Source organism: Cataglyphis hispanica, chromosome 12, assembly GCF_021464435.1.
Source record: "Cataglyphis hispanica isolate Lineage 1 chromosome 12, ULB_Chis1_1.0, whole genome shotgun sequence".
Lineage (NCBI taxonomy): Eukaryota > Metazoa > Arthropoda > Insecta > Hymenoptera > Formicidae > Cataglyphis > Cataglyphis hispanica.
In genome coordinates, this window is record NC_065965.1 from 3,767,183 (window position 1) to 3,783,528 (window position 16,346).

The 16,346-nt window shown below is 30.5% G+C and overlaps 1 protein-coding gene across 1 annotated transcript; it reads left to right on the plus strand.

The window, feature by feature from the left end:
* The first annotated feature begins 446 nt into the window (after nucleotides 1-446).
* On the plus strand, nucleotides 447-4,046 carry LOC126853725 (beta carbonic anhydrase 1). Its single transcript, XM_050599749.1, has 5 exons — nucleotides 447-629; nucleotides 1,827-1,911; nucleotides 2,318-2,505; nucleotides 2,683-2,874; nucleotides 2,954-4,046. Exons 1-5 carry the CDS (start codon nucleotides 537-539, stop codon nucleotides 3,161-3,163), a joined length of 768 nt encoding a protein of 255 aa, XP_050455706.1. The 5' UTR covers nucleotides 447-536; the 3' UTR covers nucleotides 3,164-4,046.
* Nucleotides 4,047-16,346: the final 12,300 nt, after the last annotated feature.

Sequence of the window (16,346 nt, forward strand, 5' to 3'; positions counted from 1 at the left end):
AAATGAATTTTTAAGCATAAATGTATAACCTATTGCATTAAAGTATCAGTATGATAATAGTAAAATTGATAAATACTAATGATGTAGCATAGATGTTCTATGGTATATTTATACCACAAGCAAAAAATTTATGTACGAGATTTAATAGATTAAGGTGTATTTTTTAAATATGTAAATAAACAATATATTAATATCACAAACTGGTTTTTTTTACATCAAATACATATTTGCCTTTTGATAAATTAAAGAATTGATATAGATATTTTCCATATGAACTAGAAATAACTTTTAATATAAGAAATTATTAAGCTTTTACTTTTTTCAATAATATATCATTCTAATTTAATTCAAATTTATTATAAGAGCATTTATTAAAAAAAAAAAAAACATTTAAGTCTGAATTGGTCTAAATCAAAGAGAAATTAAATTTCCCGCCGTCGCTTCGATAAATGGCGGAATTGTGAACTATCATTGCTCTTTATTCAGGAAAATAAATTTTTAATAGTTATTTCATAGTTAGTTGTTTGAATGCTACGATGGACAGAATACTCAAAGGAATCATGAAGTATAGAAAGTGTCATCGGGAAGGGATGGTGAAACAATTTCAACAAGTCCGAGATCATCCCGAGGTACGCTTGTAAGATATCAAAGGAAGAAATCTCGCATGATTTTTCGGTGCATAAGTACTCGTGCTGTAATATCACACTATAGCAATGAGGGATCCACGTGCTATTTGTTGATATATAATTTTTACGCGCAAGTGATCGAGGGCCATTTATCCAAAATAAAATTGCAAATTAATTTACTTAATATAATCCATAAATAATTTAATTAATTAGACGCGATCAGACAATTTTTTTAAAATGTAGAGTGATCTAAAATTATGACCTTGAACCATCTACTGGTCAATAACCGATTAGAATACTCATATATATCTAACGATATTGTCGCGAATATCATATTTCACGTGTATATAAATTTATATAAAATAGACTTCGTACAAATAATGATAAAATTAAAGGACAAAAATATGCGATTAGATCGATATGTCTCTCCGTTACATATAAAATCTGGGAAAGAGAGAGAAATAGAAAATAGAAGAGTGACAATAAGAAAGAGAGAAAAAATGTAAGAACGAGATGGCTTTTCCTTCTCTCTATCAAAGTGCATAATCAGACAAGAAAAGCATCTAATTCTTTAGTGTCATTCTTTGCTAATATTGTCATTGAGTTTCCAATAGGAGCGCGCAGTCTATTTATATAAATTATGTGTACGTGGCATTTAGAAAAATCTTACGACGATATTACACACATATATGATGTAAATAGTTGATGATTACAGTGTGTTCCGTTTTTACCGGCATACTCTGTCGATACTGTTTAAGATTATAGATTTTTATATTTACAGAGCAGAATATCTATCTTATTCATCAATGGTAAGATGGAAATATTTTGCGCGATCAGGATTGTGCTAAATATATAATGTAGTACTGTAGTATATATGTAATTCAATTTATTATCCATTTTATTATACAATCTTAATATATTGTGCTCTCTCTCTCTCTCTCTCTCTCTCTCTCGGATATAAATAATACCTTATTCGAGGAAAAATAACGTGAAAAATCTATGAGAAGAAATTGTTATATCGTATTATATAAATTTTGAATCTTTTGAAACATCTAACGGTAAAAGTCAAAAGTGTCATGATGAAAAGCATGATTGAAATGATGAAAGATTTAGCCGAAAGATCTTCCACTCTAATTGCAAGTTACAGTTATGATTGTAATAAGATCGTAATCTGATGTATATTGTTGCTTCTATCTTTAGCCGAAAGCAGTATTCTTTACCTGCATGGACTCCCGGATGATTCCAACTAGATTTACAGAAACAAACGTTGGAGATATGTTTGTCGGTACGACAATCTATTATACATTATAGCATTATCTCAATCGTTCGCATGTTATCGCTGTTGGTTCATTTTTTATCTTTTCCGATTCGAACGCAGTGTATTTTTTTTCTCTAATGCGATGCTTCTTAAGACAAAGATTTCTTTAACGAGATGTGTACGATATTCGATATAATTTTAATTTATGTATAATATATTTTTATCGGCAAATATTTTATTTCTTGCTATTTTATACATGTAAACTAAACAAAAAATTGTAAAAATCCTTTTTTAATACAATATTTAAAGGTATATTTTCCTGAAATATTTTTGATTCATTGGATATGTGGCTTCTGAATTTTTCAATTTATTCATGGGAGTAACGTGGAAAGTGGAAAAAAAACGGACGGTCTAATAGAGTTTTCTTTTTCAGTCCGAAATCCCGGTAATGTTGTTCCACACTCGCAACATTTTATGGACGAATTCACTATGTGCGAATCGGCGGCGCTGGAACTTGGTTGCGTGGTAAACGATATAAGGCACGTTATTGTTTGCGGTCATAGCGATTGTAAGGCGATGAATCTGCTCTACGCTTTGCGGGATGAGGAATTTGCGTCAAAAGTGCGTTTCTCAGCTATATATTTTTATATATGCATATAGATATATATATATATATATATATATATATATATATATATATACATATATGTATTTTCTATATAAAATAATCACAATAGTGAAACGCGAAATATCCTTTGCGTTTACGCGCAAAATCGTAATACCATCCAAAATTTTTAGACGAATAGAAGAATATCTCCGTTAAGAGCGTGGCTGTGCGCACATGCTAGTAGCAGTTTGACCAAATTTCAGCATCTCGAAGTCACCGGTTTCCACGAGCCGATCATTTTTCAGGCTGAGACACCACTGCGAAAATTCGTCGCTTACATCGATCCGGAAGATAAGTTCGCTATCGAGGACAAGTTGTCACAAGTTAGTTGTTGCGAAAAAAGTGTTTGCGCGTGAAAAGAATTTATATTAACTTTGTTATTGTGAATTTATCTTGTTGCAGATCAATACATTGCAACAACTTCAAAATATCGCGTCATACGGATTCTTGAAGAAACGTTTAGAGAGACACGATTTGCACATCCACGCGCTGTGGTTTGATATTTATACCGGAGATATTTATTATTTCAGCCGAGCCAATAAAAGATTTGTGGAGATAAATGAAGTAACGGAGCCGTCCTTGCTTAAAGAAATTAAAAGATATTATTCATAGATTTTTTTTGCAAAGGATTTATAATGCCAATATCACTAATATTTCTAGAAAACAAATGGTGAATCGCAAAAAAATAATTTATATTTTTATCTACTCCAATTTGTTTATATTTATTTTGTTTATATTTATATTTATTTAGAAGCACATTGAACTAATTGTATAATAAATATAATTCTTGTAGCATTACAATATAAATAATTTAACTGATTTTATGAGAGTTATATCACAAAGTATATATTGAAATTTAACTAAATTATATTTTTCATGGATTTATAATATATTATAATATATAACTATTTTTTATATACATATACATATATGCACATAAAATTCTATTTATGGAAAATATAATATATTATAAATTATTTACAAAGATATAAAATCTCTCTTATGCAATCAAGTGAGCTTCATTATAATCTTTTTTTTTGATTTTGTAATTTACAATTGTTATTCCAATTCATTCCTAATTTGAAAAATGAAAGATTCAGAAAAATATTAAAGAATCTCAAATCAATGGCAAGAACTATCTATAGATGGATGGACGGCTTCGAACGAATTAGAGCATGCCGGTTCCGAAAGAGAAAGCAAAACAACTAAAGAAGCTATAAGGAATCAGAATTACGCAGCGTTGTATCGTTATTAAGATCAGCAACTATATGCTTTTTGATGGGCACAAAATGTAAACTCATAAAATATATATTATATTTTTGTATCATTATATTATTTAACGTAAGTTTATTAAATATTGTAAGTTTTTTAGAGAAATTTCGACTAAATATAATATAAAATATATTGATATGACAGTGTCTATCTGATGTAAAGACAAATTTTTAAACTTATGTTAAATGTTCCTACCGATGAAATACCAATAGAATATTTAATACTTCTTACATTTTAAACTAAATTTATATTTTTAATTAATATTATCCCAAAGAGATATTATATAATAATAAGATTAGTTTAATATGTTTGATATTGTTTTTAGAGTTAAATCATGGAATTTATAATTATATCCTTTCTCTATTTTTCAAGACAAGCGATGAAATAAGCCAGGCGCCTCATATAGAGCGTGTACGTAGATTAGCGGGACAGAGTTCTTGCACAGCTCCGGCTGTTTAAAAGTACTCGTGTAATAGAAACGATGCACGCGCACATAGTTCACACTTTTCTATCTACTCTTTGCGGTAAAAGTGAAAAGAATTCCCTCAGCTTCCTCAGCTCTATGTCCAGTTTAGCCGGTTAGGCTCTGATGTACAGAATGTTAGAAAAAAAAGATGAAGAAAGGAGGAAAGAATGGTGTATCAAATCAAATTCTTTCATTTCCGATTGAGTTTTGTAACATTGAACGATGTGGGTTCTCACCACTGAAAAAGTATGACAAGTAGTCTTCTTCAAAAATGGTGAACGAAACAAACCTGTGCAGAATCCGATCGTATTGTGCGATTAGACACGGAGCGTGCTCTCTGTGAGGAACAAACTTTATTTTTTCCTAGTTACCTACCTATCTACCTGCCTCTTACATAAAGTAAACTTTTGTTTTGTGCTACATTCTGCGGCTAGAAATAGGTAAAAATAGGGGTTCTCTCAGACAAATAACTTAATATGCGGCGTCTTAAAACGGAACTGTGGACTACTATGCATTGCATTTATATTCACTTCCTTCCGTAAACAAAGAATCCCGTGCTTTTACGGTATCTTTTTTCATTTGCTTGGGTCGAAGTCACTCAACTACCTGAGATTAGATGTAAATCATTACAGGTTTAAATAAGTCCATTTTTATCAACGCGATTTACAACAATAATATATATATAAATTAGATATTTTATAATAGATATACATTAATACTAGATATACATTATGTAAAAGGAGGCAGAGAGAATTAAGTATGGATTAAAAAAGCAATAATAGTCGAGTCGTGTCATGAAATATAGAGCAGCTTTTAAATTAATTTTTAACTCTTTAACAAAGTTTGTCTTCTCCAGAAAAGGATGAATAAAAAATATAGAATCTAAACATACAAAAATATAAAATTTAAATATATTTTGTTGACAAATAAAATTTTACATAGATTGTGGCTATCAGCTGAAATCAAGTTATTTAAATAATTATCAAATATAGTCGATAACAAGATAAAGAATTATTTATATCGAATAATGTAAGAAGGCAATTTGGATAATATGGGGGAAATAGAAAAGAAAATAATTAATAATTCTTTTCTGAATATATTTACTTTTACAAGGTACAAAATATAAAGGATTAAAAGACTAATAGATTTTCCATCGTCACGTCTTCCAGATGCTCTACGTTATGCGTTCTTACAAATGTAAGCAACACTATGCAACATTTACATATAAAAGATATAAACTCTCATCTTTGAAAATTGTATTGTCAACTTACATCTTTGTTGGCTTATTGTCAAAAGTTATTCCATTGTTCATCAAAAGCTGTTCAATTATTAAAAAAAAATTTTCTTAAGACATTTTCTTTCTTAAGACGACTTCATCTTAAACATTTTCTCTCTTCTCATTTTTCATGATTATTGTGCTGGATTATATTATTTAACCGGTACTTATAGGCTTCCAAAGAAAGATTTATTTCTTTAAAACCAAAAAAAAAAGAAAAATGATTTTTTAATATTACTGTCAAAAACTTTCAAATTCTTTTCGAGCAACCTTTATACTGTCGCTAATATACCACACACATTCTTTAGAACGATATATATTATTTGCTTCATTTATCTCATAGAGATCATTAAGAGAGCCATTTGAACCTTCGAAAAATGAGTACTTACATTAATGAATACTTTTTTAGATTTTTTCTTTCCCAAGAAATTCTTTCATTATTTTTCTTCTTTCGCAAGAATATTCTTTTCCCTTTTCTTTTCATTTTTCTTTTATTCCGAATTATTGAATAAACGAGCATACGCGCGTGTATGACATATATACATATATGTGTGCATATTACAGCGTTTTTTGGAATTTTTATATATTTCATCGATGAACCGAGGAGAACGATATCACAATTCGTACGATCTCCTTTTGCGCTTTATACTCGTCCGAGAAAAAGAAGCAGCCAGTGGTGCGTGCCGAAGCATAACGTTGCTCTGCAGCCACCGCAGTGGCATTACTTCGTTACGCTCGTATCTTTCCGAAACTTTATGTCTCTGTCATTGCGATAGAAAACACTCGGACGTGCAGTAATTAATGATGGCGCGTTGTACTCACGTAATTAATTAACGAGCTGAATACTTCGGTAGGCCGTTTAATGCGAATGTCTATTTGAGTTACGTGAAAGGTATATATGAAAAAAGTCAGAAGACTTATATATAACAGGTACAATAAATAAGAACCAAATAATATATTCAGATTCTTTTAAGTAGGACTAAAAGTTGATTAAGTTAAAAAAAGATTAAATTAGAAACTCAAAATTAAATTAAAAATATATGCTATACTGATAGGAAACAGTTGAGCTGTATTTAAATTTAAGATATTAATTACTCATTTATTGAATCGTAATATCCATGGACAAAATTTACAATTTGTGCGTTATTATAATTTACATTGGCTTAGTATTTTTGAATGTTTTGTCCAGAAACCTAAATTTTGTGTAATGAAAGATTATTTTATAACAATATATAGCATTCCAAGATACTGATATATATGTTTATTATCAAAACTGTAAAGCGCATCTTCTTCTCATCCATCGCACGAAATTCTTATGTATATTTGTTTTTATGCGTGAGTAAAAGTGAGTTTCATGTAAGCTTGTTATGCGTATATGTGTGTGATGCACACATGATGCATACATATGTGCGATATACATATCGTTGCAGAAGACACAAGAAAAACGCTATAATGACGCTTCTAAAAAAATCATAAAATTGACGGTTTGTATTACTTATACTTTGCATTATTCGTCTCATTTTTATTTATATTCCCATCGATCGTAAGAAGAAAGAAATAAAACATTTTTTATGACCACCCAGACAAGCCATAGAAAAGCTAAAAAATTCTTTAAAGATGTCTAAAAGACATATAGACAATAAAACGTCTGTAAGTTGTATTTTTTAGTCATCTTTTAAGAATTTATGCCATCTGGATAAATAGTTGCGATAAAAGCAGGTTAATTAACTTTCACTTTTAGCAGTATTCTTTACAATAAATTATTTTTTTCAACAATTAATTGTTGATAAACGTTTTTATAAATAATTTTTATAAATAGATTTGTGTACATGTTATTTTTTTTAAATAAAAAGATATCACATAATATATATACATACATATATACACATATATACACATATATAAATACACAACTTTTATACATACTTTTTCATTTTTTGCTTTTGTAACTTGTTACAATTGGTCAATTAAATTTTAATTTTTTTGTTCTCGATTTTTCCTGTTTTTATTCAAATCTAGGAAATCATGATCACATTGCATTTGACATGATTCTCTTTTTTCGTCGGTCGAATGTCAAGAACCCGCAGAGTATACAGGCTCTGCGTACGTGTTGGACTTCGTCGCTTCTAAATGTCCGAAATCCCAAGTAAAACCGTTAGAATAGAATAATAACTGTACAATCCTCGTGCAACAGTTCTATCAAATAATCTCTTCTCCCCCTTCCTTCCCTTAAGTTCGTTCCCTTCCCGTCGTCTATTCACTTTTATGATGGCACCGTTCCTCCTAATGTCCTAGTCATTAGTGGCTTAATGAAATTTTAAATATCTGATCTTTATTCATATTCTCAAAATTTCTAGAATCCATTTATAAATTCTTATCGTGATTTTCAATTAAGCTTCTTAAGCAAAAAATGCAAAGAATGCAATTAATGTAGTTCCAGTTAAACACATACATACGCATACGAACACATATACTTATCTGATTATTTTTTCAAATAAGCTGGAAATGATAATGATATCGATATTTCAAATACAGATACTCAAATACAAATGCTCAACAAATAATAAAAGAATAAAAATTAAAGTATAATAATTTTGCTTAATGAATTATTGATTAAATCATAAATTCGCTGTATATATATAATAATATCCGATAAAAAAATTAATTAAGATGTGTAATATTAATTAATATGTGTATTACATAATTACATTAATTGCATAATTAAAAAAATCTAAGATTATAAAAAGGTATGTCCTTGGTCAATTCCCGATTTCACAATTCCGTCAAAATACATATCTAATTGTTTAAAGTTGCATGGGTCAAGCACGTCGACAGAAATCGTCATGCCCACGGAAACTTATTATTGAGCAACTCCGTTCAACGCGGTGTGTCGAATGTTCCCCAATGATATCGCGCATTTTTGCACGATGTTCGTAGAACGTAACGGCGGCGGCGGTCGTAATTATACAATGTCGCAAAAGGGTGCAACGAATTCATTCGCTGTTGCACTGTGTATTTCCGCCAAAGGCCAAACGAGTTCTTATAAAATATTTATAATATATATTAACATTTATAAGTTTTCCTTTGTCATATTCAATCATACTTTAATCATCTATATTTATAATGCAATAGGCTACTATTTCAGTTTCTGTATCACGTTATCAATTCTATGGCATTGATTGATAAGGAAGAAAAATTACGCAAAATAACCATTTTATTTTCGTGAATTGAAAATGAAAAGTTTAAAATGGCCGAGCATCCTCCTTTCTATAACTCCTTTTTATAAACTTTTATATGATACTGGAAGAATTATTTTTAAGAGAATAATTTGAATCTTAGTATGTATTATATGTATATAGGTCAATAAGCGCCCGCGCATGTTATTTTCCTCATTTTATCATATTCATGACAGAATTATGTTACATGAATGCTAATCTCGAAAAAAAGACTTAGAAGTACAATGGAACCATCATATCCATCTGTAATACTTTATGCAAACGAATATCGCCACGTGTTTGTCGACGCCTTCTCGATGCAATGTGGATATTACAGCTTGTCGTGCGTAGATCGTTCGTGCGTGAGCGCATAAGTTCAAGAACAATGGTGCGTGCTCCGGTGCTCCGATCTATATAATGTACATAAATACGATTTTACTTCAACTGGGCAGAGCGATGGCTGCGGCAGCGACTGTTCATTGTGACTGCGATGGTGGCGAACAGTTCTTGTCCCACTGACCCACAAGCACACTTACCTATGTTATACTATGCTTGCTGTATTCGCGGTTCCGTTGTCGCCGTTCGGTGTCTTATAATGTCCATACATATATTCTACGACGCAGAACGCTGCGTTCTCATAACAAAAATTCATAATTATTAACATAAAGTGTCGATCGATGTGTCGGTCCGATTACGTTTAATGAAATCTTCAGGTTAGCCAAGCGAATCTTCGACGTTTGTTCATAATGCAAACGCTATCCTTCTAAGCGTATAACGTCTTGTTACAAGCGAGCAGATTTAGAATTAATTAAAGTATATTTTCGATAAATGGGACAACACTATTATTTTCCAACGAGAAAATTAATATCATTTTCTAATAGTTTTTCTAATAATTATTAAATGTATTATATAATTCATTATTTCATGATTTTATAACATGTTTTATTTTAACTTATTTTATTTATATTTTTATATTATGGAACTTTAATAATTAATAATTAGAGAAATAATGGTTATATTGCATATTGATCTGATTCACTTTCCAATTTCAATAACGTCTGCTTTCCTGAAGCAGGAAAATCAGTGCTAATACAACTATTTATTTGTAATAATAAATAATATATAAGAAAATGTTTGTAGAATTCTTAAAAAAGAAAAAATTATTTTTTATGTAAAATTATTTTATGTATTTATTCTTAAAAAAAAGAAATGCCTAACGTGTACTCAAGTCATAGTTATACGTGTCTGTTCGGCAGATGTGCGATCGTTGAAATCCCTGGACGCATTGAAGTCTCCAAAACTCTCTCGGTAATTTCAACGATTTAGTCTCATAAATATATTTTTATGTCACTATATATATATATATATATATATATATATATATATATATATATTTTATATATTATATATTTTATCTTCTTAAAACAATTTATACACAATATTAAGAAGCAACACTTTCGTATATCACTTATTATTTTTTTGTAATTGATTTGTTTGACTGATAATTAAACCAATTTAATGTTTTATTTTCACATATGTATAATATCTTATCACAGGTCGATCCACTTAAATCGAACACCTTAAAGAAGGATTATTATAAAATTTTGAATTGAAATTTAAAGTACCCTTAATATAAATTTCCTGTGCCCTGTACACAGTTATCATGCATAGTAATTAGTTTCATAGAAAAATTATTTTTCTCTATCAAAGAAATATGTTAAACATAATTGCCTTCTCGAATATTGCAACTTTTTCCTTAAACATTTTTTCATATTATCAAAAACAAGTGAGATTTAAAATATTCGATTTGAGTGGACCACCCTGTATATGTATGTACATTGTGCACGCGCGATTGATGTTTTGGCATTCTGGAATTGTTTTTATTATCAGCCATATAGTTATCGTCATGAATGCGAATGAGCAGTAGCTACTCTACATCATCGTAGTGAAAGTTACGACAAGTTCTCGTATGTGGCGTTTTCTATTTAGGACTATAAATATATCGACGATGCTGTGAATTTAATGAGGTTTTAAATAGGACACAATCTGTATGATTGGTGTATATATGTAATTATATATACACATATAACAAAAACAAACATAGTTTTTTACTGCCTTCGGGCATTGCAAAATCAAAAAATCTTAATAATACAGTTCGCGCGTGTTGAAAAGAAAACGCGGATGATTAATTCCCCACAGTAAAATATATTAGAGTATATATACTAATAAAAATGTTAAAGAGTAATTATAAAATTATATTTTATTCAAGAGTGTATGATATCCATTATTATTGTCGTAACTTATACATAAGCAATGCAACCACGTCAGAGACATGGTTGCACTTGATATTAAAATCGGAATCAATAAAAAATTTAAAAATTAATTGATAACGATAAGATCCTCGTTCTTAACAGCTAATAACAATAGAAAGATACAAACGCGTGTGCGCGGGCACGTAATACGCACGGCGACTCCTTCGGCAAGCACGCACGAGCTGGCTCGTCTCGCAATTTACTCTCCATCTCGATTGGCCCACTTGCTAAACAGGACAAAACCGGAAGAGTGACGGCGGCCCTGCGCCGCGACGAGAAGGGAGAAGAGAATTCGCTCGACTTTTTCATTAGAGCCCGAGTGTCCGAGGCCGCGGGAGAGAAGGACCGTTCGATGGAGATGAAGGGGCAGGGAAGGCAGAGATGCGTCAGAGAAAGAGAGAGAAGAGGCGAAAACTTTTTATTTCTTATTAACAGTAGCACGCGCGTAAAAACAAGATTCAATGTGTATGGAAACTATGTCGAGAAAGTATATAAATATTATCATAAAAAATTTTGATGATTAATATTGCTTAAAAAAGGATGCATACATATTATTAATTTTTTACTTTTTAAAGTTGATATTCTCGAAAAAAAGTATTGTACGCAAAAATATTTTATTCTATACGTCTTTAATTTATTTTTACACAAACAAAATTCCTTTCTTTACGATTGTAATATATAGTTCACGATTAAAATCTTGATATATATATCTGTAAAATGATAAGAGGAGATATTAAAATTCGATTAAGTAAGTTAATGACTTTTCGTGCGCTGATAAACATTAGGATATAATAAGATAAGAAAATATGAAGAAATAAAAGATTAAGAAATCTCAAAAAATATCATGGGATTAGATATTAAGAAATCAATCATTATATTTTTAACCCTACGATAAAGAATATAATAGAAAAATTGATAAAAATAGGAAAGTGATAGAAGGGAAAGAACAAATCTAATACATTAACGGTAAAAAAGGAAAAGCAAGGACATAAAATACATACATATGGCTCGTTATCGGCCGCCATAAAGCGAACACGACCCGCTCTTGGTTTCGGATGGAACGAGCAAATTATGGAAAAAACCTCTCCCTTCGCGTTCTATTCTCGCGTTTCCGCGACGCTACCGGATCGCTCGGTCTCTTCTTGCTCCAATTGGCCCGACCACAACAACTGAAAAGAATCACTGGCAATTGGCCACAACTCTTGTGAACGGACTTTAGTTAGCGCTGAGATAAAAGCGACGGTTGCCTGGTGCGAATTAGGACGTGGGGGAGACCGTGATACTTTTCACTTTTCATCTTTCGCATTATGCTATTTTAATCTGGCACGTTTATTCTTGTACGATAATTATATGTTAATATCACAACATTATGATATACATAATGTTAGTGCATGTGGAAAATGATAACTCTTCATTTTTCTTTTATAATTTTATGTCAATTTCGACAAATGTCTAATAAGCGTTATCGCTATTTATTTTTAAAATAAAGTAAATGCGATATTAATAAATCATACAATAATTATACAAATCGCTCTGCGACTATACATTTAATAATAAATTGTGCGATTTCTGGAAACATATTTTCTATACTAGATAATTAATCATAAAAATGGAAGAGTGGAAAAGACACGTGATAGATTATCTTATATCTGATATTTAATCTTTTTAAAATATATTTTTTTAATGTCTGGGATTTTCGCCGTCTTGATAATTACTATTATTTTATGATGCACTTTTAATGCAAGCAGATATCCGGAGAATAAGCAAGAAACTTGAATGTACGAAAAAGAGCGGAATATTTTCGCTTATCCGGACAGCGAATTAAAAATTCACAAGTCGGTAATGCGCGCGTCAGAATAATTAGAGCCATCGCCGTATTTCTTTCCAGCAACGTAACTGGGGCGTAATTTTTTCCGTCCGACACGGTTCTCGATAAAAAGATTTTACGAGTAAAGCAACGAGCGCCACTAGATATATATAATTAATTTCTACGAAATCCACGGCGGTGTCGGTGTCTCAAGTTATAGACACGCATAGCAGAATTAAGCCAGTCATCCGCTTCTTTGTTCGCGGCTGACTGGGTTCCAAAACCGGGTCACATCTTTTTCATCGAGCGCTACATAATTGACAACAAGCATTTATCTAGTTATACTTTCAAAAATAGGATTTTGGGCCCGCTGTGTGATATCATCGAAGCTTATATACAGATACCTCGTTTGCCTGATTCGCGGGGCCTCTCTGCTTGTATCCGAATCCGGAATCCTTGCTTCGGATACAACACGGAGTGGGACCTCACGCTCCTCGGAATGTCCTCATTTTTTCGGGGTCTCGAGGGCCGCGTGACTTCCTCAACGTAACGCAGCCAGATGTCCGTCCCGCTCGTGTAGTGCAGCGAGCACGGTTTACTTGCCCCTTTTTAAGATTCACGTATACTGTTTTCTCATCGCAATAGCCATACGGAAAGAAAAAATATTGCTTCTAAATTATTTTTTACAATTATTTGCACAAAAAAATTTATGCATCCATGATCTGTCGAGTCTAACAACTGAAAAATTTAATATAACTGTTGGGATATATATTTCAAAAATTCAAAAAATTTATTATTTTATTTTCTTTAGAATATGTGAATTATTTAAATTTAAATCAATTTGAGAAGAGATTAAATAAAATTATATCGTAAATCTAAGAATTTTTACGAGTCGTTGGTTATCAATTCTTATACAAGTTATAATGTTATAAAATTATAAAGTGGCCCTTCCATTTTTTTTTATAAATATACCGTTTGGATTCTTTGTTTTATTTATTAGGTTTTCTAAACTATTAATTTATAACACCAATTTATTAAGGAGAAAAAGAGAAAAAAGCGATGAATACTGCAAGAAAAAAATACTAATTCTTTTATATATTTTAACAATTAATTTATAATTTAAAATACATGTATAATTTAATATTCCGTTTGTATATACGTCAGTACAGAAAATATTTATATTTTGGCAAACAAATTATTTCGGCAAACAAATTATCAATAACATGGTATACGGCCTTGACAATGTAAACATTGTGCATGCATTGTTAACGTGTTATGGTTTATGGCTTTATTATTCTCACGGCGACATTCGGATAGTAAGGAAGTAGAACGCGAGACACTCCATCAAATTTTTCTACTTGACGCAATCACAAATATCGGGAAATAATTTGATCATAAATAATTCATTATGTTTTATACACTTAAAATTTTAAATATAATATGTAATTGGATAACATAATATGTAAAAAATATAATATGTAAAGGATAAATCTCAAAGCGCATATTTCGCGTGATATATACACATTTAATCAAGAACAGATATAACAAAAATCATATATAATATAATATAGGATACGCTACGCGTCAAATTGTCTATATGACGCAGAAATGTTAATTATTAATTTTATAATTTTATTTTATTTTGTTTTATTAAGATTAAATATTATTCCTTCAATCAATTATTATCTATTCTAGTCCATCCATTTTGAAGCAACGTATAATTTTATAATTTTATATAATTCTATTTTATTAAGATTAAATATTATTACTTGAATCAATTATTAAATTTAATTATAACTACTAATTTATAACTTGGTATTACATTGATTAAAGTAGAGTTATATTAAAACGATGTATGACAAACTATTATGTCAAAAAACGAGCATAAAATCATGTTCATGTACCGGTGATAATAATTAACCGGCAACGAAAGGAATTTTTTTCCTTCATCGACCTCTGATACGGATCGAAGCTACATCTCTGATTAGATATAGTCAGAATCAATAAGGCCAGGATCAATGAAAGGTAGGTCCAACTGGTCGAACGGAAGCAACATACAGTGCATTCTATCAGGACACGTGATTAAGACACGCAAGTAGGATACGCGAATAGGGCACGCGAGTATAAGGCACGCGATTAGAATTAGAATTATTTTGATATGAAATAATGTACAGCGCAGTATCGAGATAATCAATTAATATCGAGGAAAAAAAGTAACAATATTTGCGAGTATCGATTTAACATGTCTTTTTTAAGAGTGGATATATCTCATATTCTTTTATATTTTTTTATTGCTTCAATTTTGACAATCTAACGATTTTACTTTTACCATCATTATTTAAATTAATTTTAGAAAGTTGCTATTTTTTTATATCACATTTTAATCTTTTATCTATATCCTTAAATCATATACCGTTACAAATTTTAATTTTTCACTTTAAAAATTAAATATTTAATTGATATTAATAATATATAATTATTATTTTTGAAGTACACTAGAGAGAGGATCGTAACGTAGTTACGATTCCTTTCAACTATGTATACACAGTTCTTAAATTGCTCTTGTGCGACTTATTACGCGGCAGACCGTTCACCGGCCCCGTCTCGGAGTGATAAACAATTACGAAACGTATTGTTAAAAAAGGCAGCAATGCGCGCATATTTATGTAACGACTGGCCAGCTAGCGCTGCTCAGGTGTGGCTACAAGTCTGTAATAGCAATTCCAATAAGTTTCCTCGTATATGTAAGTTACATCTTTATAAATATAATGGCTGCGGTTTGTATATGCATGCAGCTCGGCTTCTTTACCGCACTCTCATTTTTTCAAACGCAGTAAAAGCTTCATTTATAAAGCGAACAAGATTCTGCTATGAATATGAAAAAGCAAGGGATATAATAAATCAAGTTTAAGTAAAAGAATATGATAAAAACTTATACTTCATATTTTTATTATACAGCTACCTTATTTTTTCCAATTTCTTTAATTCATTTCATATGTGACTGAGATCGAATATTTGAAAAAAAAATTCACAGCTAAAAAATTTCACTCGTTGCTCCACTTGATACTATCGCGTGTAAACGCACACATACGCAATGTATGTGTGTGTGTGATTGTATGTATATGTATATGCCGGCTTCTTTGCCGAAGAACGGCCACAGGCAAGTCCTTGACAAGGTCGCACTCAAGATATTTTCCCACTATTCGGCTTATTATTTTTTCTATATATTTGTGTCTATATATTTTCTATATTTTGTGAATAATTTTTTGTCAGATTTTAATGAATTACAATTTTATTTTGAAATAAAATGTAGAATATAAATGAATAAAAAAATCTGTTCAAAATTATGCTTTATTGTACGACTTTTATACGTGACTGTAAAGCTCAACTTTAAACTAACATATTTTTTCATAGAAACATCTTCACAAACAAAAAAAATGTTTGAAG